The sequence below is a fragment of the Haliotis rubra genome, unplaced genomic scaffold (assembly GCF_003918875.1).
Source record: "Haliotis rubra isolate DU_JTF1 unplaced genomic scaffold, ASM391887v1 Scf61, whole genome shotgun sequence".
Classification (NCBI taxonomy): Eukaryota; Metazoa; Mollusca; class Gastropoda; order Lepetellida; family Haliotidae; genus Haliotis; species Haliotis rubra.
In genome coordinates, this window is record NW_025767313.1 from 746,745 (window position 1) to 773,156 (window position 26,412).

The 26,412-nt window shown below is 41.7% G+C and overlaps 1 protein-coding gene across 1 annotated transcript in view; it reads left to right on the top strand.

Moving 5' to 3' along the window:
- LOC124255777 (ubiquitin-like modifier-activating enzyme 6) overlaps positions 1-26,412 on the top strand; it is a 92,908-nt gene that overhangs the window by 28,270 nt on the left and 38,226 nt on the right. Inside the window, exons 8-11 of the mRNA XM_046689694.1 lie at positions 178-300; positions 17,509-17,632; positions 17,952-18,061; positions 22,786-22,848. Coding sequence (XP_046545650.1) covers positions 178-300; positions 17,509-17,632; positions 17,952-18,061; positions 22,786-22,848 — 420 coding nt within the window. The remainder of the gene's footprint in view (positions 1-177; positions 301-17,508; positions 17,633-17,951; positions 18,062-22,785; positions 22,849-26,412) is intronic.

A 26,412-nucleotide genomic window follows, 5' to 3' on the forward strand; every position in this document is an offset into this window, starting at 1 on the left:
GATACTGGGGAAAGACCATGTCCTATTGTCATATTCTTCTTTGGTACAGAACTTTTTTAGCTATAGTAGAACATTTGTTATTTGACTGGAGTTGCCTTTTAGGTCAACATTCATTAGATCTTCACATTTGTTTAAAGAAAATAGACATTCACTTTGTTTGATTGTGTTCAATTTCAGTTCATCTCGTCTGATGTGTATGGAGTGTTTGGCAGTGTCTTCGTTGACTTTGGGGATGAGTTTGAGGTTGTTGATGCCACGGGGGAAGAGCCTAGAGAAGTGTTTATCAACAATGTCACCAAGGTAACACTTCTTTCCCATTCCTTGAGCCTGGTTGGTGGTAGGGTAGCCACGCGGGTATTGTGCTACTCTAACCTTAACATGGGCAGCACATTGGTTCTCATTCCTGGTGTACCCAAATACTGGAAATTACCCGTGAAGATCCAGGTTAGAATTGGTCTTCAGTAACCCATGCTTGTCGTAAGAGGTGACCAACGGGATTGGGTGGTCAGACTTGGTTGACACATGTCGTCGTATTTCAATTGTGTAGTTTGATGCTCATGCTGAAGTAGATGAAACAGTCACTATGATATCCTGATTCATGTTACTCTAATGTAATTGTTTTGTTTGTGAGTGTGACATTAAGACTTGTGATCAATCAACTGGCATTATCAACCAGCATCTCTGTGTAATAAGGCTTGATAACTAGGCTGACATTTTGGAAGGGAGTTAGGCTTCTGTAGAAGCCAAATTGGTGGAATATATATTTCAGGCACATTTTCAGGATCTGTCCCAAACATTTGTTTATGTGTGTATACTTTCAGATGAATGTATTAATAATTAAGAAAGATGTATTCCCACAAGTGATTGTGTTAAGCACAGGTAGAGTGGATTCTGTCTAATCTGGACTATTGGCCCCATACATGACAGCAGTCCAGATTAGTGAGATGTAGCAGAAGATGTTTCCTGTGTTTACGTGGTATGAACGTACAGGTTCAAAGAGAAAAGGCATTCCATATTTCTCCAGCGTCAGCTCCGTGTGTTTATGGTGTTTACAAATTAGCTGAAAGAAGCATCCGCCCTGACTATTGATCATTCTCATAATGCATCCCTTCTAACTCATGTTTTGTGAAAATTGTAAATATTTACTCAAAGTATTAGTTGGAAACACGACTGAAGTTTAGTGACTGGCCATGCTTCTTGTGAAGCATTGGTTGTTGTTGCATATTTATCAGGATTGGCCAGCTAGCAAAGATTGTTCAAAGAGCTTGTACAATGCTATGTCTAGCAGTACCAAATAGTTTGTCACAGTTTATTGATGAGAACAGCTTGCAGATGATGTGTGAGTGAGCTGTGTGACAAGTTAATCTGGATTAGAGAGCATCATTTGGGGATTATTATTCCTGTGTCCCACAAGTTAAGTCTATAATCTGGAGTGAAGGATGTCCAGATGAGACTAATCTGATGTTTCTTGATGATTAGTTAAGAGGATGAATTAGGGACTGTAAGTTAGGTCTGATATTGATACAGATCCTTATTCGTCAGAATCCAGTTTTGACAGATTCCACTTTATACGGGTAGAGGCATTATGGCTATCGTATTCAGACTCCCGATCCAATAAACTACCCCTGATGAAACGTTGACCATTCTGTAAGTAATTTTATTGTTATGTATTAAATCAATTCTTTTCTTGGATGCGAAGAAAACAGCAAAGATGGGTATATCATTTCCTGGGAATTATTATCCAAAATATATTAGTTTCATTCACATTCTGATGAAATTTGGTCAATACTTCGCAATGTCTGAAAACTAGTTTGACTTACGTTTGTTATTAATAAGCATTTCTGTAAGCCCCTGGGTACTTCTTGCAGAGCATATTGTACATGAGAAATACATGCTGTCTTTGATAATATCCAGTTTAAAACACAATTTTCAAGCAACCTATGTTTGTATCCCTAAATAGTGTCCTTTAATAGCTGAAACATTGCTGTCATGATATGGCTGAAATATTGCTGATGTTACTTTAAATCTTAACTCACTCACTGAAACATTGCTGATAGAAATTGACTGTCATCCACTACCCCTTGCCACGCTAGGCACTCACTCACTCACTCACTCTATCACTCTCACTCACTCACTCACTCGCTCATGCATGCCACACACCCACTCACCTGACCCCCTGGACTGGGGTCAAAGACACAAAAAGGGTCAACAAGTTTGTATCCCTAAGGTTCCAGGAAACTAACTGAACACTGTTGCCATAAACCGAACCTCTTCACTCACTCAGACATCAGTATTGTGTGACAGATATGAACTACAAAAGGGATTGTTATATACCTCACTCATACAATATAATGTGGAAACCATTACCTTGAAACAGAAAGCCAGAATCAGAGCATCTCATTACGGGAATAAACATATCTCTAAATGCTGGCTCAGGAAACATGGTGTAAATGGTATTTATAAATGTTGTTGTTGATAGCAGCAGATCTGTTGTCACATCTGTGTAGTGTCGTCAATAATTCATGAGATCAGGGAACCGTATATAGCGTTAATACATCATATCCCACATATGCCATATTTCTCCACTTTATTACTCACCTAAGCATGAAGCACGCTCCCTCAAGGGGATTCAATGTTTTATGCACATTAAAAATGCACTTCAGATCCCTTCAGTGAATTCAGGTAAAAAAAACAGGTGACACCAAACTTTGTCAATACATAATGTGAAATTTGAGATAAAACACCACTAGACATAATGATTGACCAAGTTTTATGGATAATCAACTTCTTTATTGCAATGAATGCGACATTTGGGTGTAGATGCTAACACCGTTGTCAGGCAAGTGATGCTTGATAATGTTGTGAGGATCTACACCAAAATGTACAATCATTGCATTAAAGAAGTTGACCATACATAGAACATGGTTTTCCTTCATCTTTACAACTTATAATACCTCTCAAAGAAATAATGATTTACCATTTAAAATTGTATTTGTGGTTCTAGGCATTGCTTTGTGTGCAGAAATTAAGATTAGAGGGGTTTTTTTTCTTGTAAATTAAGTCGGAAATAGCAAATAGACTCATCGCTTCTCGCCTTCCTTTTGACAAGTGATTCAGTTTACCAATAATACGACTTCAGAGAGTTTTGGAAGAATTGTACTTGAAACTATTATCAGAAGTAGTATATTCCAATATTGTGTTAATTTGGTTGCAGCATTTATTATGTACATTTAAGATAGTTATAACTGTAAGTGTTACACTTAACTGTAGCTGATTGCTACAGCCAGATGTTTTAAGTTATGAAAAAGTTAGAACAGTCACCATTGAGGTTTCCTGCTATCTTGCTCCTTCAGTTTCAGGAAGATTTTGTTGATGACAGTCAAACTACAACAAGCATCACTTCCAACAAGTCAAATGTATGATGTATGACTCTGTTGATGAAGTATGTGTCAAGGCATCAGTAGTGGTGATCGGGTTGTAGTTGCTGTAAATAATGTGCCCATCACTAAATACATCATTTTTGTGAAATTATTCAAATTAATGAAAACAAAATATTTAAGTCCAAATATACAATGAACACTTTTTGTGGCCAGATCATGTGATAACAGGATTAATTTTGCTAACGTCAGTAAGGATGTGTAGAAACAGTATTTCCATTGTTAATTCTCTTAAAAAAACATGAAAACTCATTATGCTGTGTATTATGCATGCACACATCTACACAGCTGAGTTTTTTTTAAAACAAAGTGTGTACTATGCTGTAGAAAATGTTGTATGACCTCCCCAGCTGCTGGGAGGCTTCAATCCCTTCTTTCCCAGAGGAGGCCTAGGCGTCCATGTTGTAGCTGCCACCAGAAATCATTGTACAGAGCTTCATCACTGGATGTGTCAGAAACATGCAACCATGGGTTGGAATCCTGTGTGCTGTTGTACAAAGAAATCTTAGAGCTAAGGTGAACGTAACTCCCATTCCTTAACATAGACTTACGACTGGCATAGCACTAAGGTTGCTTTGTACAATGGCACCCTAGGTGCTGTTGTACAAAACAACCTTAGCGCTAAGGCTACCTTAAGTCCATGTTAAGGTGTGGGAGTTACGGTCACCTTAGCGCTAAGATCGCTTTGTACAATGGCACCCTGGGTGCTGTTGTACAAAACAACCTTAGCGTTAAGACTACATTAAGTCCATGTTAAGGTGTGGGAGTTACGGTCACCTTAGTGCTAAGATCGCTTTGTACAATGGCACCCTGGTCAAGTTTAGTTATCTGTGTAAAAGAGTTTGTATCTGACTTGGGACTATTCCTGAAAATATGCAGTATCAAGAACTCAGTACGGTCAAGGTCAACACAAGGTTGGAGTCATTATAACATGAGCAGTGGTCTGTTTGCATGCCAATATCAGTTTGAAAACACCGAGTGAATGTTGTACCACCAGATCAGCCAGATATACTACTCTACAGAGTCTAAGCATGGCAGCCTTTTAAGCCCGGCTGGGCAATATCTGGTTGTAGCAATGGTCCACATTGTCTGGGTGAGATGACACATGAATCAGCCAATTCACACTGTAACCGCCCAATCTCGATTCCAGTCTGTTCTTGTGATGAGGATGCTGTTGCCAGATTCTGATCCAGAATTACAAGTGATGACAACTTGTCATGCCAGTTTAGGAAGTATTAGGACACTTTATGAGTCACACTTTAATATGTATTCTGGAAAAGAAAGTTTAACATCAGCTGAGAAAAAAACATATAACTTTGTTCTAAGCTACCTTGGGGCACAAGGCTTTCTTGTTTGATGTCCTACAAGTTTCTTGCTTTTTAAACTTAACATTTTCTAGCAATTAAAGTAGTTCAGTTATCGCATGAAAGGCCTAGATTCGATTCCCAACGTGTACAATCTGTAAAGGCCCTTTCTGACCATGATATTGCCAAAAGCTGCATACAACTATTCTCTGACCGTCACTCATATATCAACCAGGAATATGCAGTCTGATATATTACAACATGCAGGACTTTTTACATTTTAGTGTCTCTTACAAACTTTATGGGCCCAAATGAGTTCTAAACATCCATGGATTTTTGCCAACATCATAAATTTCCTTTTTTTTTTCTGAAAAGCAATAAGCTGAAATCTCCCATTACTTGATTGATTTTTGTTACATGGATATTTGATAATTCTGTTTCTGTGGTTCTTTGAGCACAAGTGGCCATGTGGCATGAGGCGCCACAACACTGTGTTCTTTAGCTGGCAGGATACACCGTAGGTTTGAATCCTAGTTTCACCTTTATTCTGACCTTTCATTTGTCAGCACTTATCTTCGTCACATCAGTTTCATAGCTGGCAGTTGCCTGCAAGCAGCGTCTCCTTCTTCCCCAAAGTAACTGATGGTCATATAAGTGTAATAAAGAAATCTCTGTTTACAGCTACTAAATCTCTTGTTCCTCTTCTCTCAACCTCACGTTCCTTCAGTCATGATGTGTATGTGAATACATGTGAATATTTTATGCCGATCAAATGAAATGCATGTCTCCAATTAAGACAGTTGTTAGAACAGATAGAGCCCCAGAATTTGTCTGCGGTCCACAGTTGTTGATGTGCTGTTTTGATAAACTGGAATCATTCTGCCCACACACTTGGCTGTTTACCATCCTTGAGTAGTCAGGTGACATAGACGTGGAATCTACATGGCAATCAATAACAGACTGAAGGCTAGTTAAAGAGACATAGATTCCATTCGCAGGTCTCTCTGGAAGTAATGGCCTTAACAAGACAAGTCTGTAGTGCCATTCTCTACTTCACTTGATTAGACACCAGGAGCCACAGCGACACACAAACAGCTTGCAAGACTTGCCCCATTAAGTTTCCTTTGAAAAAACGTTCAATTTTCTCTATTTGATTCATTGCTTGAGGAGACTGAAAATTAGAGGTTAAATTGGAATAGCAAGGAAGATGACTGTTAAAAATTAAGCAGGGTTTGTTTATATGTTTCTTATTTTGTTAATGTTACCATCAACAATCAGAGAAATAATAAATATTGCAGATAAGTAAAAGGATTATGATGCCCACAGTCATATATGGCAAGACATCAGGTTGTCTATATGCCATGTTTGTTGTGTGAATACACTATATAATGGGTAGACCCCAGGTTGTCTATATGCCATGCTTGTTGTGTGAATACACTTCATGGGTAGACCTCAGGTTGCCAGTATGCCATGCTTGTTGTGTGAACACACTTCATGGGTAGACCTCAGGTTGTCTATATGCCATGCTTGTTGTGTGAACACACTCCATGGGTAGACCTCAGGTTGTCTATATGCCATGCTTGTTGTGTGAACACACTTCATGGGTAGACATCAGGTTGTCTATATGCCATGCTTGTTGTGTGAACACACTTCATGGGTAGACCTCAGGTTGCCAGTATGCCATGCTTGTTGTGTGAACACACTTCATGGGTAGACCTCAGGTTGTCTATATGCCATGCTTGTTGTGTGAACACACTTCATGGGTAGACCTCAGGTTGCCAGTATGCCATGCTTGTTGTGTGAACACACTTCATAGGTAGACCTCAGGTTGCCAGTATGCCATGCTTGTTGTGTGAATACACTTCATAGGTAGACCTCAGGTTGTCTATATGCCATGCTTGTTGTGTGAATACACTTCATGGGTAGACCTCAGGTTGCTATATGCCATGCTTGTTGTGTGAATACACTTCATGGGTAGACCTCAGGTTGTCTATATGCCATGCTTGTTGTGTGAATACACTTCATGGGTAGACCTCAGGTTGTCTATATGCCATGCTTGTTGTGTGAACACACTTCATGGGTAGACCTCAGGTTGTCTATATGCCATGCTTGCTTTGTGTGAACACACTTCAGATGACAGAATAATAGTTATATGCCACAGCTTGAGTGACTGCAGACTCATGAGGTCACAGTTTCATGGTGACCTCGTGATATATGGTTGTGAGGGCTTCACAGGTACCTCATTGTTTATTCATGAGGTCACAGTTACATGACTTCAGCGGTAGATATATGGTTGTCTATATGAGGGCACAGGTACACTTGATTATTCACCAGGTTCACAGTATGCCATGCTTGACTGTGATATACACTTGTGAGGGCACAGGTACATTGTTTATTCATGAGGTCACAGTTACATGACTGTGATATATATGGTTAATGAGGGCACAGGTACATTGATTATTCATGAGGTCACAGTTACATGACTGTGATATATGGTTGTGAGGGCACAGGTACATTGATTATTCATGAGGTCACAGTTACATGACTGTGATATATGGTTGTGAGGGCACAGGTACATTGATTATTCATGAGGTCACAGTTACATGACTGAAATATGGTTGTGAGGGCACAGGTACACAGTTGACTCTGATACCTGATCATGTGGGCACAGGTACATTGTTTTTTCATGAGGTCAAGGTTACATAGGAACTTCTGCAATTTGATGAGGTTGGACTTGCATTGTAAACACTGGTAAGTGATTATTAGGGTACAGGTACATTGTGTAATCATAAGGTCATATCCTCAGGTATGTAATCAAGGAAGCAGCATCACTAAAGCTTACAAAGTTTGTTTTCAAGATTTGCCTTGACGTTTTGACCTCCTTTGCACCAGAGGCATATAATGAGCTTTCCATCCCACCCTGCAGAGCACCGCCATCACTGCCAGACAAATGAGTATCTCAGTGTCAGGTTTGTCTCATTATCAGCTGTTTCAGTGATAGCTGTTCTTGTCCAACATGTCACTACACCTCATTATATATTCTTCTGCGAAAGGATCATGTGAAATAGAAAAAGAAACAGAAACAGAAAAGAAAATTCATTAATAAACAATTATTGTGGTTTTGATGTGAAAGTCTCTCATGGACGTTTTCAAAACAGATACTTGAGAATTACGGTGTTACAGTTTCTGTGTCAGCACAGGCAGAAGGGTTGATGCATCGATAGTATGTGTGACTATTGATAGTTTAGTAATTGACTTCCTTTGATAAATGTGCAGCGCAAAATACAGGAAGTACCAGATTCGTTCACTTTGATTTAGACTTATCCGCCCCTGTTACCTCTTATACAAACTTGATCTGGGTTTCAAGTTTCTTGTCAGTTATTAAAAGAGACTGAAACTACTTCAGCTCAATTTTATTTCATATTTTACCATAAATTCATGCGGGAAATGACTTCAAATGAGACAATTCAAGGAGAAAATAACTATTGCAATAGTTGTACTTGTATGGATACATAATGTTGCTGCTGCTGTATTTGTGCAAGACAGCTAAAATGGGGTGGGGAGTCAGGTGTGGTGTTGTTATATATTGTGTGTCGTGGTTACTGCACATTGTGGAATCCATCTCATAACATTAACCACTGGCTTGTCTGCACCTGATGTATTTACAAGCCGGTGTCATATGACTTGAATAGGAGCAATTATTGAGTGCAACGTTACAAGAAACAAACCAATTAATTCCCTGTTTTATGTCAGGATACACTATGTAGGTGTGCAGGGGATTGTAGGTAGACTAGTCTGTGTCCCTTGTCACTGTCTGTTGGTGTAGAACAGAGATGATTGACCCGTCTGGATTTACCCTGTCTGTTGGTGTAGAACATAGATGATTGACCCGTCTGGAATTACCCTGTCTATTGGTAATGAACATAGTTTATGGACTAGTCTGGATCTTGGACCCTGTCTGTTGGTGTAGAACAGAGATGATTGAACCATCTGGATTGACCCTGTCTGTTGGTGTAGAACATAGTTTATTGACTAGTCTGGACCTTGGACCCTGTCTGTTGGTGTAGAACATAGTTTATGGACTAGTCTGGATCTTGGACCCTGTCTGTTGGTGTAAAACAGAGATGATTGACCCGTCTGGATTGACCCTGTCTGTTGGTGTAGAACATAGTTTATGGACTAGTCTGGATCTTGGACCCTGTCTGTTGGTGTAGAACAGAGACTATTGACCCGTCTGGATCTTGGACCCTGTCTGTTGGTGTAGAACAGAGATAATTGACCCGTCTGGATTGACCCTGTCTGTTGGTGTAAAACAGAGATGATTGACCTGTCTGGATTTACCCTGTCTGTTGGTGTAGAACATAGTTTATGGACTAGTCTGGATCTTGGACCCTGTCTGTTGGTGTAGAACAGAGATAATTGACCCATCTGGATTGACCCTGTCTGTTGGTGTAGAACAGAGATGATTGACTAGTCTGGATTGGACCCTGTCTGTTGGTGTAGAACATAGTTTATGGACTAGTCTGGATCTTGGACCCTGTCTGTTGGTGTAGAACAGAGATGATTGACCCGTCTGGATTTACCCTGTCTGTTGGTGTAGAACATAGTTTATGGACTAGTCTGGACCTTGGACCCTGTCTGTTGGTGTAGAACATAGATGTTTGACGTGTCTGGACCTTGAATCCTGTCTGTTGGTGTAGAACATAGATGATTGGGCAGTCTGGACTCTTGAATCAGTGTGCAGCTGTAGAACAGTATGAATCAGCCAGGAGGATGTGTCAAGGTGTATATTGGTAGAGATATTGATCACTGAATCAGTGAGGAGCATGCTACATTCTCTCTACTGTTACAATACTTTCTGTGGCACTGTTAGCATTACTCAGGAAAAGTTTCTGCAAAATATGACCCACCAATTTAATATATTTGTTGTTAAGATCTCTGTAGACAGACAATGCCCTTGTTGTATTAATGTGACAAATCTAAATATAGACATGACTGTACATACATGATTACTGGGTTTCTTTATTTACAAAGCATTACTGTTAAATGGGCCATTATTTGTTTAAGGTGGCCTTTCCTTGTTTGGCATCCTTTACACTAATCTGTGGCAGCAAGACCATTGGTGCCACTCTCACAGAAATCATTTCCTGGACAGGGACAATCCATTCCTTACTGTCATGACATGCCTTCATCCCCGTGTGGTACATTTGTGTAAAAATATACCTAAAGCCAACAAACTATTGAAGCCTTTTATTTATGCAGTTTGCTCAACATTTGTAAAGAGTGTTCTTCGAGTTCTGTAATGCTGCAAAGCTGCTGAAGTCTTCGCTCCCTGATAATTGCATTACCCTTAAATTAAGCAGTAATTCTGTACATCAATATGGCGGATTGGCTCGGAGAGTACATTGTTTCATCTTCATCATTATGACAGGTGTTGTGCCTGTGCCAGCTAATATCACCACAGGTCATATGCCTGTGCTAGCTAATGTCACCACAGGTGTTGTGCCTGTACCAACTATTGTCACCACAGGTCATATGCCTGTACCAACTAATGTCACCACAGGTGTTGTGCCTGTGCTAACTAATGTCACCACAGGTGTTGTGCCTGTGTCAGCTAATGTCACCACAGGTGTTGTGCCTGTACCAACTATTGTCACCACAGGTGTTGTGCCTGTACCAACTATTGTCACGATAGGTGTTGTGCCTGTGCTAAACATTGTCACCACAGGTGTTGTGCCTGTCACCAACTAGGTTGTGCCTAATGTCACTACAGGTGTGTGTGCCTGTGTCAGTTAATGTCACCACAGGTGTTGTGCCTGTACCAACTATTGTCACCACAGGTGTTGTGCCTGTACCAACTATTGTCATGACAGGTGTTGTGCCTGTGCCAACTAATGTCACCACAGGTGTTGTGCCTGTACCAACTATTGTCACCACAGGTGTTGTGCCTGTACCAACTATTGTCACCACAGGTGTTGTGCCTGTACCAACTATTGTCACCACAGGTGTTGTGCCTGTACCAACTAATGTCACCACAGGTGTTGTGCCTGTACCAACTATTGTCACCACAGGTGTTGTGCCTGTACCAACTATTGTCACCACAGGTGTTGTGCCTGTACCAACTATTGTCACCACAGGTGGGTGTGCCTGTACCAACTATTGTCACCACAGGTGTTCTGCCTGTACCAACTATTGTCACCACAGGTGTTGTGCCTGTACCACAGCTAATGTCACCACAGGTGTTGTGCCTGTACCAACTAATGTCACCACAGGTGTTGTTGTGTCTGTACCTAACTAATGTCACCACAGGTGTTGTGCCTGTATGGCTAATGTCACCACAGGTGTTGTGCCTGTACTAACTATTGTCACCACAGGTGTTGTGCCTGTACCAACTATTGTCACCACAGGTGTTGTGCCTGTGCCTGTACCAACTATTGTCACCACAGGTGTTGTGCCTGTACCAACTATTGTCACCACAGGTGTTGTGCCTGTACCAACTATTGTCACCACAGGTGTTGTGCCTGTACCAACTAATGTCACCACAGGTGTTGTGCCTGTACCAATGTCACCACAGGTGTTGTGCCTATTGTCATGATAGGTGGGGTGCCTGTACTAACTAATATCACCACAGGTGTTGTGCCTGTACCAACTAATGTCACCATGTCACCACAGGTGTTGTGCCTGTACTAACTAATGTCACCACAGGTGTTGTGCCTGTACCAACTATTGTCACTATCTAATGTCACAGGTGTGTGCCTGTACCTGTACTAACTAATATCACCACAGGTGTTGTGCCTGTACCAACTATTGTCACCACAGGTGTTGTGCCTGTACTAACTAATGTCACCACAGGTGTTGTGCCTGTACCAACTATTGTCATCACAGGTGTTGTGCCTGTACCAACTATTGTCACCACAGGTGTTGTGCCTGTACTAACTAATGTCACCACAGGTGTTGTGCCTGTACCAACTATTGTCATCACATAGCAGTATGCTGGAATGTGTTGAACTAAATAGACCTGCCTGTGAGTGACCAAAAATGTTTCCAGTTAGAATGAAGGGCTTTATGATCGGTCAGCACTTTAGTCTGAGCTATGTCATGGTTTGACAACCTCAATTACCATCAAGAATGTAAGGTCATACAATAATGTTTTGTAGAAATATTGATCCTCATGTAAAAGAAATCTTCTCAATTTGATGAGACTGTTATTGATGTTGAGATCGGATTTGTCAGGAATTTCCTGTTTTCGTATTTAGAAAGTAAAGTAAATAATTGTATTTGACAGATTAGCAACGAGTCCATTATGTCAGACATCATGTTTGTGGGATTGTCTTCTCAGTTGCCAGTATTACTTCCAGGATGATGTATTTCACCTGAAATAAACACAAGCTGTTCATCAGGACCAGTGTTGTTTGTGAAGATCACGCCAGACAGTACTCCACCACCCTGTGTGTGTGTGTCTGTCTGCAGCACCAGCAAATGACAGATCAATTTACATTGATGACTCACCTGTCAAACTTGCCGATTTCTTTGATTTCCCAGGTGGGGCTTTGATGCAGTGATATTATGTTTGAGGTATATCACAGGGTAAATGTGAGTCACACATAATTAAAGATTTTTGACCTCTGAGAAGGGTGGTTTGAAGGTTACTTACTACAGACACAATTGGGTGTCTTGATATAAACTTTAATATGTGTGGTCTGTGTATGTGATCTGTGTATGGCAATTAACTTTTCTTGTTTCATGGGTGTACCTTGTGTCAATTTTAGGCTTTGTATTTGTTTTGTTGACTTTGAAAAACATTATTTACTTCTTTGATGGTTAGATGTTACTACAGGAAGCTTACAGTACCATTTGTTCTTTTGCAAGTTCATTACATCTGGGTATGTTTGCCTATTCTTTCTTTCCTATTCTATTCGTTCAGATTCTTTATCAGCATTAGCCCCTTCGACAAATGTGATTCTTTGAAGATTATAGGTCAGTATTAGATCCTTCTGGACATAGGAATCTGTGGAGAGTCTAGGGCAGTATTCAATCCTTCTGGACATAAGAATCTGTGGAGATTCTAGGGCAATATTCAATCCTTCAGGACATAGGAATCTGTGGAGATTCTGGGGCAGTATTAGGTCCTTCTGGACATAAGAACCTGTGGAGATTCTAGGGCAGTATTCGATCTTTCTGGACATATGAATCTGTGGCGGTTCTGGGGCAGTATTAGATCCTTCTGGACATAGGAATCAGCAGAGATACTAGGGCAGTATTAGATCCTTCCGGACAAACGAACCTGTGGAGATTTTGGGGCAGTATTAGATCCTTCTGGATATAGCAATCTGCGGAGATTTGGGGACTGCATATAACTCCAGTGGTCACAGTCATGTATATCCCAATGTCTTTTGTTAGGGACAACATTGACTGTCAGTGGTTTACCTGTTCATCAAGTCCAGATCTCCTGGATGGAGTTGACATATGACTGACAGGGTCAAAGAAATCCGCCATGAATCAGTGCCGTTGTAAACTCCATGACTGTCACATGTGGGGTACAAATACAGGATTTCATTACCAATAAAAGCTATCAAACTTATTTTTAGATACACGGTGAATTTAAAGAAAACACATTGATGATTCTTTGATAGATCTCTCATAGAACAGCATGCCATGTTTTCCATTACATACAGTTGATTGCAATTCATTATAACACTTATTTTTGCAGATGAGTTTTAAAGTCCTTCTAAGACAAATGATGCAACTATTGAAAGCTGTTAATTCCCAGGAGTTCATCGCAATCCATGATAATGTGTACAGTAAATCATGGATAATTCAAATGCACGATACTTACTGTCCAAGCCATTCATTAATTGCATAGAACTTGCTGCCAGTGTAGCAGAATCAATAGTGCACAATTTTTAGCATGAATTATTTATTCATGGAAACAGATAAAACCCAAATTAATTATATAAATATAAAAGAAAGTTGTGATATTTTATACACACACCAGCTATAGTTAATGACCACAGTTTAAAGCTCCCAGATTCTGAGTTTATGTTATGTGCTGTTTATCCATAGTGATAGTGTTCCTTGTGTGTTATCAATATGTTGTGGTTGCCATAAGCATGTGTTTTTCTCTAGAATTAAAGAAACTACAAAATCAAAGAAATATGGTGTCACACTGCCTTCAATGGAAGTAAAACTTATGACCCTGTGTTCAGCTTTGTTCCTTGGTTATGCTGACAAAGATTTCTTTCCTTGATGCATCTTACTTGGATGACATTCCAGAGACTTTGTGTTGTTTCAACTGAAACAAGTACTACATGACTTCAGCCTTGTTGTGCATCAGCTTCCAGAGGCTTGAGTTTGTTGATGTGTGAATCATTAATCATGACAGCTTTATGAAGAATTAAACAAAGTGTCTGCTTCAGTCAGGGAAGGGATGGTAGGACAAACCCATGTTGAATGCTTCAAGCTGATGAGTGTATTCAGTCGGAACTTTAAAAAAACAGACTGAATTAAAGCAATATCCTATTGACCTGTTGGGAATTGATTTATTGGTAACCAGATAACATATTGACCCAGTGGTAGCTTCAGGAGACATGGTTAGTTGATCCATTGAAGTCCCTTCCAGGGCCTCCTTTCATAAAGCATTAAGGTGATGATCGTAAGTAACTTAGGTAACCTTAGTGCAATGTTAAAAAATGGGAGTTAAGGTTAACCTTAGTAAACATTGCTTCGTGAAAGGAGCCCTTGGTCAACTAAACTTCAATAGATAGTTTAAGTCGACCCAGTGGTACCTTTAGGCGATAGGTTAAGTCGACCCAGTGGTAACTTTATGAGATAGGTTAAGTCGACCCACTGGTAACTTTAGGAGATAGGTTAAGTTGACCTAGTGATAACTTTAGGAGATAGGTTAAGTCAACCCAGTGGTAACTTTAAGAGATAGGTTAAGTCGACCCAGTAGTATGTTCAGGAACCTGATTGATTTGACCCAGTGGGGACTTCTAGAGTCAGATAGAGTTGACTCATTGGCAACCCAGCAGCACAGTTCAGGCAGTGTTGAGTTTACTCAGTGGTTAATTCAGGAGACTCATTGAGATGATGTTTGTATTGGAGACGGAAAGGATGGACTCTACTCTTTCTTAAATTTGATGTAGACAGTTAGCACTGTGATGCCTGAGGCAGTTCTGTCTGGTGGTAATAACGTGTGGCTTCAAATTGGTGTCTTGGGATAGAGGTTTAGGCAGACAGTTACAACCTTCACAATTGCACAGCTGAGGTGTGAATGAGTTACTGTTTTCTCTGTTTAATTATTTTCATAACCAAATAAGTAGCTGTCCATGCTCTTTATTCCCTTGGTTTGAAGAACAGAGGGGGATAAAGCAATCAGCATGATCCATCTGTCCAAAATCTATTTTCTTTTTCCTCAACTGTTCAATATTTCATTTTGAAATTGTTATATAGATCAGTTGAGTGGCTAACTGTAAAATGGTGCCTTTTGATGTTAAGAGAATTGGGGTGTTTTTTGTGTAGTTTTTGGTTTTGCTTTCATGATAACAAGTTTTACTTATGCCCAAAATGAGGATAGAGCTCATTTGTGGAGCAGAACACCAAAAATGGTGAATATTTCCAGACAAAACTTGATATACAGATCAATCTAATGGTGATCATATGCTTTTTGATTACTTGGATGTTTAGTTTTTAATTTGTTTTTGTTTTCACTTGTAGAACTCTCCTGAAAATGAAGGTACTGCTTGTTTCTGGAGCCTACCAAAACAGTTAAATGTTTTTATTCAGACTGGTTATCCAATACATGAAATGATGTTGTAGGGTACCCCAGGATGTTGTAGGGTACCCCAGGAGTTTGACCTGTACATGTTGTTGGGTACCCCAGGAGTTTGACCTGTACATGTTGTAGGGTACCCCAGCAGTTTGACCTGTACATGCTGTTGGGTACCCAAGCAGTTTGACCTGTACATGTTGTAGGGTACCCCAGGAGTTTGACCTGTACATGTTGTAGGGTACCTCAGCAGTTTGACCTTTACATGTTGTAGGGTTCCCCAGGAGTTTGACCTGTACATGTTGTAGGGTACCCCAGGAGTTTGACCTTTGCATGTTGTAGGGTACCCCAGGAGTTTGACCTGTACATGTTGTTGGGTACCCCAGGAGTTTGACCTGTACATGTTGTAGGGTACCCAAGCAGTTTGACCTGTACATGTTGTAGGGTACCCAAGCAGTTTGACCTGTACATGTTGTTGGGTTCCCCAGGAGTTTCACTTTTACATGTTGTAGGGTACCCCAGGAGTTTGACCTTTACATGTTGTTGTTGGGAGAGTTTGACCCATGTTGTACAGTACAGTTTGACCTGTACATGTTGTAGGGTACCCCAGGAGTTTGACCTGTACATGTTGTAGGGGTACCCAAGCAGTTTGACCTGTACATGTTGTTGGGTACCCCAGCAGTTTGACCTGTACATGTTGCCCAAGCAGTTTGACCTGTACAGTTTGACCCCAGTTTGACCTGTACATGTTGTAGGGTACCCCAGGAGTTTGACCTGTACATGTTGTAGGGTACCCCAGGAGTTTGACCTGTACATGTTGTTGGGTACCCCAGGAGTTTGACCAGGAGTTTGACCTGTACAGTTTGACCTGTACATGTTGTAGGGTACCCCAGGAGTTTGACCTGTACATGTTGTTGGGTAGATTTACCCCCCAGAGTTTGACCCCAGGAGTTTGACCTGTACATGTTGTAGGGTACTTTACAGCAGTTTGACCTGTACATGTTGTAGGGTACCCCAGGAGTTTGACCTGTACATGTTGTAGGGTACCCCAGGAGTTTGACCTTTACATGTTGTAGAGCAGTTTGACCTGTACATGTTGTTGGGTACCCCAGGAGTTTGACCTGTACATGTTGTAGGGTACCCAAGCAGTTTGACCTGTACATGTTGTTGGGTACCCCAGCAGTTTGACCTGTACATGTTGTAGGGTACCCCAGGAGTTTGACCTGTACATGTTGTAGGGTACCCCAGGAGTTTGACCTGTACATGTTGTAGGGTACCCCAGGAGTTTGACCTGTACATGTTGTACCCCAGGGTACCCCAGGAGTTTGACCTTTACACCTTTACATGTTGTTGGGAGTTTGACCTTTACATGTTGTAGGGGTACCCCAGCAGTTTGACCTGTACATGTTGTATGGGTACCCAAGCAGTTTGACCTTTACATGTTGTAGGGTACCCAAGCAGTTTGACCTGTACATGTTGTTGGGTACCCAAGCAGTTTGACCTTTACATGTTGTAGGGTACCCCAGGAGTTTGACCTGTACATGTTGTTGGGTACCCCAGGAGTTTGACCTGTACATGTTGTAGGGTTCCCCAGGAGTTTGACCTGTACATGTTGTAGGGTACCCCAGGAGTTTGACCTGTACATGTTGTTCGGTACCCAAGCAGTTTGACCTTTACATGTTGTAGGGTACCCCAGGAGTTTGACCTTTACATGTTGTAGGGTTCCCCAGGAGTTTGACCTGTACATGTTGTAGGGTACCCCAGGAGTTTGACCTGTATATGTTGTCAGGTTCCCCAGGAGTTTGACCTGTACATGTTGTTAGGTTCCCCAGGAGTTTGACCTGTATATGTTGTTAGGTTCCCCAGGAGTTTGACCTGTACATGTTGTTAGGTTCCCCAGGAGTTTGACCTGTATATGTTGTCAGGTACATGTATGTGTTTTGGACCTATACATGATGTAGTCTTCCCCCAGAGTTTGTAACATGTGTTTCTGTTGTAGGCTGCCCCGGGGGTTGTTACATGCCTGGACAACCAGATGCATGGCCTTGAGTCTGATGCCACAGTGACCTTCAAGGAGGTCAAAGGGATGACCTCACTCAATGGTCAACTTTTCCAGATGAAAGGTAAATTTCACCATTAATGTGGAATGGAACTAAATTTGAAATAGGACTGTTCTTGTTGATTTCTCAAATTTGTGATGACTTTTGGAATTATTCTCCTGCATGCCTGTCTTGGTGTGCTTTCAAAATCAGCTTGGATAAATGTCTTAAAAGTTGCTTGCTCTGTATTGTCATCATAATGATTATCAAATATTAAAATTATGATTTTATTATTTTTGTCGGTACGTTTTGTTATTCATGAATTGGTTTAATATTTCAACATTGCAGCAATATTGGCAGAATTGTTGTATAACAGATTAAAATATTCACTTTTGTGTTCCAGTGTTAACACCATACACATTCAGCATCTGTGATACATCTGGGGAGGAACACAAACCATATGAGGGCGGAGGAATCGTTGTTCCTGTCAAACTGCCAAAGAAATTCCACTTTGTAAGTTTTTCACCAAGAACCATGTGACAATAGTGTCATTTAAACTGGCACCTAATGGCACTGCATGGCAAGTCTAAGTTCAACATCATCTAAAGTATTACAAGGTCTTAAATAAATTAATCCATTACAAAACTATTTTAACTCCATCTGATCCAGTGAATACTCCCATACTTCGGGGGGGCTGAGGATAATCTTTTACTGCCAGGGGTTAGATGGCCCAATAGTCTACATCCATAAGGCATGCCAGAATCATAATGATCATAGGTTTCATTCCCTTTGCCTTGACTTGACATCATCGTATTAGAACTTACAAACTGATAACAATCCTCCATTATAAGCTGACACATCTGGACAAAACTGAAATACTGGCCTAAAGCCCAAATCACCCATGAAGATCCATGCGAGAATTGATCTTCAGTAACCTATACTTGTCATAAGGGGTGACGAACGATGTCAGGCGGTCAGGTCACTGACTTGGTTGACACATGTCATCGTATCCCAATTGCGTAGATCGATGCTCATGCTGTTGATCACTCTGTTGTCTATTCCAGACTTGATTATTTACAGACCGCCGCCATATAGCTGGAATTTTGCTGAGTGCAAAACTGAAACTCACTCTATTACTAAACCCAAATCTTTCAGATTCACCTCTGAAAGCTCTTCAAGAAAGTAAAAGTATTTTTCTCAATGACTGGGTGAACGGGTCATAATTAATTATTAGTCAAGCTGCATCTGGCCAACATTGATCTACAATGGAGTACATTGTACCAAACAAACCGAGTTAGGCATGCCCTGAACAGATTCACCCACAGAAGCTTTTATGGAACCCTTCTGATAAAGGCCAAGACTAAGTGAATGGTTTATGTTGTGAGAAGAGTCTAGTTGCCTGTACATTTACAGCATAGAAGGCTGATCTTGCAGGCCACTGTTCTCTGTCCTCAGGCCTTGGCTTCTCACTGATAGCACCATTTACCTTCACCCTTGGCACTCACACCATTTGACCATCTTGACCACCATTTGGCTGTTCAGTTAGGACCTACTTGTAAGAGGTTTTCTGTATAGATGAGAAGCTGTTGACTGGAAGCCTACCACTAAGCGTATTATGGGTTGAAATAATTAAGTTAATGCATTAACTGAAATTGTTAGCAATTAGTGGCTTTGAAGTATGTTATTAATTGTATTGGCCAAAAGTAAATCTCCTTAAGGGTGTTGAAAGATTTTTGACCCAGAAGAGCTTCTATCAAGGCTCAGTTATGTAGTGTTTGTCAGGAAGCATTCTCAAAACTTTCTTCTGAGGCAACTGAAACAATCATGTGTTTGCTGGACAACCTTTCAATGATAACAGTTTTGTTCCCTTCATCCCTGTTTCGTACCGACAGAATGAGTTATGACTAGGGAATTTGACATCATATCTCTTTACCCCAGTGTACTAGTATTTGTTATCCCCCCGCAACGCGTTATGCGGGTGTATTTGTCTTTTGCCGGAGCAGAACATAAAAAAATGTTCACTATTTCTTCACCAGACTTGGCACATAGATTGTTGTGATGGGGAACTTGTGCCTTTTGGTAGTTCTGGATTTCTGAATAAAAATGTTTTGCGTTTCCATGGCAACAAGTTTGACTTCGAGTGAAATTAGTATTGGTGTTATTTTCTGGAGCAGAACGTTCAAACCGTTTATTATTTCTTCACCAAACTTGGCACATAGATTGGTCTGGTGGTGAACTGGTGCCTTTTGGTAGTTTTGGATTTCCAAATAAAATTTTTGTGCATTTCCATGGCAAATTGGCTTCGACTGAATTTGGTGGTAGTGCTCTTTTCTGGTACAGAACTTTAAAACCGTTCAATGATTCTTCACCACATTTGGCACCAGATAGGTCTAGTGGTGAACTGGGTTTTATTGTATAGTTTTGGATTTCTGAATAAAATAATTTTTGCATTTCCATGGCAACAAGTTTGACTTTGACTGAAATTGGTGGTAGTGATCCGTTCCGGTGCAGAACTTTAAAACCTTTCACTACTCTCTTTCCACTTTGTGGGTATCCAAGAACCTAATGACATAAATCAAGGGTACCACTCTATTTCTATCAACATTACTAAGGTACATCAAACCGTACATTTCACATAGTCATTACTAGTTAACATATTCATGAAGAGTATTTTACATTTACAGGGGAGATTGATGACTTGTCTTGTTACATTTCGTTTTGATATTTGAAGAATATAACTTTCTACAAACTGATTACTTGTTGCTTATGAATGTTTCAAATTCTGCCAGCAGCGTTATGCCGATAGCTTCAAGTCGAAGTTGACATCAATTTCTTACAATGCATGTCTTTGTTCAACCAGTTGAAACGCTACAGAATTTATCTAGACATTCCAGGGAGTCAATAATAGTGAGGTAGTCACATTTTGCTGAAGTGACTAACACCTTTTTTATGTCATAGCTTGAATATTTGACAGCCAGCTGTGGCCTTACGCTATAAATGTAGCTGTTACACCATGTACAGTGGCAGTTGACGATGGCCTCCAACACGGATATTGGGAAGGGAACGTGTGAATGGTAGCTGGCATTGTTATCCCTCTTTGACATAAACGTGCTGCTTCAAGGATGTCATTTGTTTCCTACATACATCATTGTACTGTCCTTCACATACTACAGGAGTGTTTGTTGACAAGGGTCACACTGACATGGACTACGCTACCTGTTAATGCAGGTCCAGATCAACACGTATGGCTAGCTAATCTGGTTTACTTGACAATAAACAAACAGCAGAATATTTACAATCAGTTCTGAAATTTGAGAAATATTACTACATGTTCATACTAATTTGCCATCTTTCACACATGTGTATATATATTTGGCAAGGACGTTTTCTAGAAAAAGGAAATAATGGTGTGGCACAAGTGTTATCTCTGAATGGCGCAACTATGTTGTCTTGGAAGAATCCTAATCCGTCCTGTCCCTGTCTGCTGCTGTAGAAGTGGCAGCAAGGTAGCACCCTAATCCTCCCTCCTACTCTGTATTGATCCACTGGCTTGAAGCAAGGGTTGTTATTACATATATTTACATGTCTGTGATGCATGAGGCCATATAAGTGTACATTAACCTAACAACAAAATTGTGGAGTGGGTCTCACCTTCGATGATATTATCGGGCTGACAAAATAGTTCTGGAATATGTAGTCACTGTAGGGCAAGCAAGATGTCTACAGCATCAATCATAATCTATAAAAAGAACTATGGCTGGAATAATATGCTCAATATGAATTATCTTTATGTTCACAGAATAGCCAAATATCTACAAATAAAATAAAGTGACACTTAAGTCCACTGAAAAAGATATTCATTAATAGTAAAAAGAATGACGTGTTTATAGGCCTTTGTTACCTGTCACTGGGACATTTCACATTTGGTGAAAGTCCCAAACCTGCTTGTAGAGCTGGTAGACAAGTTAAAGGAGCTTATTAATGTTGGTGACAACAACATTTGGTGAAGTCCCAAACCTGCTTGTAGAGCTGGTAGACAAGTTAAAGGAGCTTATTAATGTTGGTGACATGAAATACATCAGGATATTACAGAGCATTGTTCTGTGGAACTAAATTATGATTCAGTTACAAAATGGCAGGAAAAGGTGTTGTTACATGTCAACTGGCCATGGATTCTGAGGATTGGCAACCATGTGTGTGGTTTATGAAAGCATTTGAGGATTTTACAAAGCCCATAAAACCAAACATTTGAATTAATAATGATAAATGGTTGAGATTTGTTTCATGTACAGAATAGCCTTGGTCATTAAGGCACCAAACTGGATCAGTTATTAAGTGAGTGAATGTTGTTTGAAACCACAACCAGCAATTTTCCAGCAATGTCATGTCAGCCTGTAAATATTCAGTTCTGACACAGTCAAACCAGTGACAGGGGGCAAGAGCTGTGACCTGTCCCAATTTAGCATTTGGGTTCAGGTGTAATATTTTGCCACAGGATGAGGCTTAATTGTCCCCCGCCGCCACGCGGAACGGGAGACTATGTATTCAGCGGCGTCTGTATGTACGTCCCGATTCTTGTTAACGCAATATCTCATGAACTGTTGTATCCAAGGTCTTCAAATTTGGTGACAGCCTACATTGGGAGATTACCCAGACACCAGTCGATTTGGGTGACCTTGACCTTATCTTCAAGGTCACCACGACACTTTAACCACTTTTCAAACGCTTGTTAACGCGATATCTCATGATCTGTTGCACCCTATGTCTTCAAATGTGGACACTAGTCGATTTTGGTGACCTTGACCTTATCTTCAAGATCACCACGACACTTTGAACACTATTCAAACTGTTGTTAACGCGATATCTCATGAACTGTTGTACACTATGTCTTCAAATGTGGTGACAGCCTACATTGGGGGATTACCCAGACACTCGTCGATTTTGGTGACCATGACCTAATCTTCAAGGTCATCACGACACTTTGACCACTTTTCAACTTATGTAAACGCGATATCTCATAAAACATTGCACCCAATGTCTTCAATTATGTTGACAGCTTACATTGGGTGATTATGCAGACACCAGTCATTTCAGGCATCTTGTATGTGACCCCAAAATAAAAAGTAGTAAATATGTTATAATTATTCCATTCTTTAGCAGCTGGAGACATTGCCACATCAGTGGCAAACACTTGTTGTTGTTTGTATGCACTCAGACGTGTGTCTTTTCCTTTCCAGAAATCTTTAGAGAGCCAGCTCACTTGCCCAAGCTTGACCATTCCAGATCTGTCCAAGTTCCAGGTGAGTTCTTCATAACTTTGAAGATTGCCTCCATGTTGTTGTATATATAGTGTCTGCCTGGAGTGGTTCGATCATGTTAGAGGGTAGTAGGTGTCGTTACCTTCACTGGCTCTCGGTGCAAAGGAGATAAAACAAGGACTCGTTGACTTGGATTCAGTCTATTGTGTGTGGGTAGGTATCCATGTCATGGTATCTCAGTGGGCTTGCACTGAACTGACAAAAAGTCCAGGGCCCCGTTCCTCAAAGTGATCGTAGCGCAAAGTTGATCGTAACTCCCATACTTTAACATAGACTTACGACTTTTGTAGTGCTACGATAGCTTTGAGGAACGGGGCCCTGGCCAGTACAGGTAGCCACACATACATTCATGCATGTCATGTTACATGAAATAATATGTGACATTAAACATTTCATCTCACCTCGCTGCTTTAATACCGCCAGCCACTATTCACCCACAGTAACAGCTCACATTAAAAGAGACCCGTGGAGATCCGGGTAAAAATTGATCTTCAGTAACCCATGCTTTTCGTAAAAGGCAACTAATTGGATCGGGTGGTCAGGCTCGCTGACTGGGTTGACACATGTCATTGTATCACAATTGCGTAGATTGATGCTCATGCTTTTGATCACTTGATTGTCTAGTCCAAACTTGATTATTTACAGATGGCCGCCATATAGCTGGAATATAGTAAAACTAAACTCACTCACTCTCATTACAAGAGTCATACATTAAGCAGTTGGATTCAACAAAACAAATAATTAAAAACTATGTCAGATGAAATGTAAATAGATTTATGTGAATATTTCACATGGGAATAAACAGAAGTTTCATTTTTTAAAACAATGGCTGAGTGAAATTATTTTTCCATACATCAGACATGAAGACCAAATTTCTTTTAGTCATTTCATGGATAGTAGAATTTGTGTATACATAATTTCATATGGATTGAAAATTATTGAAGTATTAGCCACTCTCCACTAGTTTTGACAGGTGGCCCAGTTGTGTAATGATAGAGCAAGAAGTTGTGTGCGCATGTTGCTGTTGTGGTTTGAATACCGGTACTCATGGATGACAAGTGATAACATATGGTTGTGTGATAATAATAGTAGGTTGTGATGACCTTCCTTCAATGAGCAACAGATGCTATATTTCACTTGTTACATGCAGTTCAACCTGGAGATGTATTGATTTTAGACAGATTAAAAAAATGGTGTTTCAAGTACCACATCCACAGCAGATATGGGTTGGTACATAGTTTTTAAGACAGGTATTTGATAGGATAGGACAGACTGGGTCTGTGTCTGTGTCCTGTCCCTGTCTGTGGTCATATATATATATATATATGTAACTCATACAGTGTCCTGGTGCAGTTTATTGTTTGCTGTGTCCTACCCATGCCTATGACCTACGCTGTGTCCTGTCCCTGTCTGGGATCTGTTACTCTGTGTCCTGTCCCTGTCTGGGGTCTGCTACACTGTGTCCTGTCTATAGTCTGCTAGACTGTGTCCTGTCCCTGGCTGTGGTCTGCTACACTGTGTCCTGTCCCTGTCTATAGTCTGCTACACTGTGTCCTGTCCCTGTTTGTGGTCTGCTAACACTGTGTCCTGTCCCTGTTCTGGGTCTGCTACACAGTGTCCTGACCTCGTGTGTGGTCTGCTACACTGTGTCCTGTCCCTGTCCCTATTCTGGTCTGCTACACTGTGTCCTGTCCCTGTCTGGTGTACCTGTGTCCTGTCCCTGTCTGTGGTCTGCTACACAGTGTCCTGTCCCTGTCTGTGGTCTGCTACTCTGTGTCCTGTGTCCCAGTGTCCTGACCCTGTCTGTGGTCTGCTACTCTGTGTCCTGTCCCTGTCTCTGGTCTGCTACTCTGTGTCCTGTCCCTGTCTATGGTCTGCTACACTGTGTCCTGTCCCTGTTTGTGGTCTGCTACACTGTGTCCTGTCCCTGTCTGTGGTCTGCTACACTGTGTCCTGTCCCTGTCTGTGGTCTGCTACACAGTGTCCTGACCCTGTGTGTGGTCTGCTACTCTGTGTCCTGTCCCTGTCTCTGGTCTGCTACTCTGTCCTGTCCTGTCTCCCTACACTGTGTCCTGTCTGTGGTCTGCTACACTGTGTCCTGTCCCTGTCTGTGGTCTGCTACACTGTGTCCTGTCCCTGTCTGTGGTCTGCTACCTGTGTCCTGTCCCTGTTCAGTGTCCTGTCTGTGGTCTGCTACTCTGTGTCCTGTCCCTGTCTGTGGTCTGCTACTCTGTGTCCTGTCCCTGTCTGTGGTCTGCTACACTGTGTCCTGTCCCTGTCTGTGGTCTGCTACTCTGTGTCCTCCCTGTCTGTGGTCACTGTGTCCTGACCCTGTCTGTGGTCTGCTACACTGTGTCCTGTCCTGTCTGTGGTCTGCTACTCTGTGTCTCCCTGTCCCTGTGGTCTGCTACAGTGTCCTGTCCTGTCTGTGGTCTGCTACTCTGTGTCCTGTCCCTGTCTATAGTCTGCTGTGTCCTGTCCCTGTTTGTGGTCTGCTACACTGTGTCCTGTCCCTGTCTGTGGTCTGCTACACTGTGTCCTGTCCCTGTCTGTGGTCTGCTACACAGTGTCCTGACCCCGTGTGTGGTCTGCTACTCTGTGTCCTGTCCCTGTCTCTGGTCTGCTACTCTGTGTCCTGTCCCTGTCTATAGTCTGCTACACTGTGTCCTGTCCCTGTCTGTGGTCTGCTACACAGTGTCCTGTCCCTGTCTGTGGTCTGCTACACTGTGTCCTGTCCCTGTCTCTGGTCTGCTACACTGTGTCCTGTCCCTGTCTGTGGTCTGCTACTCTGTGTCCTGTCCCTGTCTGTGGTCTGCTACTCTGTGTCCTGTCCCTGTCTGTGGTCTGCTACACTGTGTCCTGTCCCTGTCCCTGTCTGTGGTCTGCTACACTGTGTCCTGTCCCTGTCTGTGGTCTGCTACACTGTGTCCTGTCCCTGTCTGTGGTCTGCTACTCTGTGTCCTGTCCCTGTCTGTGGTCTGCTACTCTGTGTCCTGTCCCTGTCTGTGGTCTGCTACTCTGTGTCCTGTCCCTGTCTGTCCCTGTCTGTCTGCTACTCTGTGTCCTGTCCCTGTGTGGTCTGCTACTCTGTGTCCTGTCCCTGTCTGTGGTCTGCTACTCTGTGTCCTGTCCCTGTCCTGTGTCCCTGTGGTCTGCTACTCTGTGTCCTGTCCCTGTCTGTGGTCTGCTACACTGTGTCCTGTCCCTGTCTGTGGTCTGCTACACTGTGTCCTGTCCCTGTCTGTGGTCTGCTACACTACACTGTGTCCTGTCCCTGTCTGTGGTCTGCTACTCTGTCCTGTGGTCTGCATTACTCTGTGTGTCCTGTCCCTGTCTGTGTGGTCTGCTGGTCTGCTACTCTGTGTCCTGTCCCTGTCTGTGGTCTGCTACTCTGTGTCCTGTGCTACCCCTGTGTCTGTGGTCTGCTACTCTGTGTCCTGTCTGCTACACTGTGTGGTCTGCTACACTGTGTCCTGTCCCTGTCTGTGGTCTGCTACACTGTGTCCTGTCCCTGTCTGTGGTCTGCTACTCTGTGTCCTGTCCCTG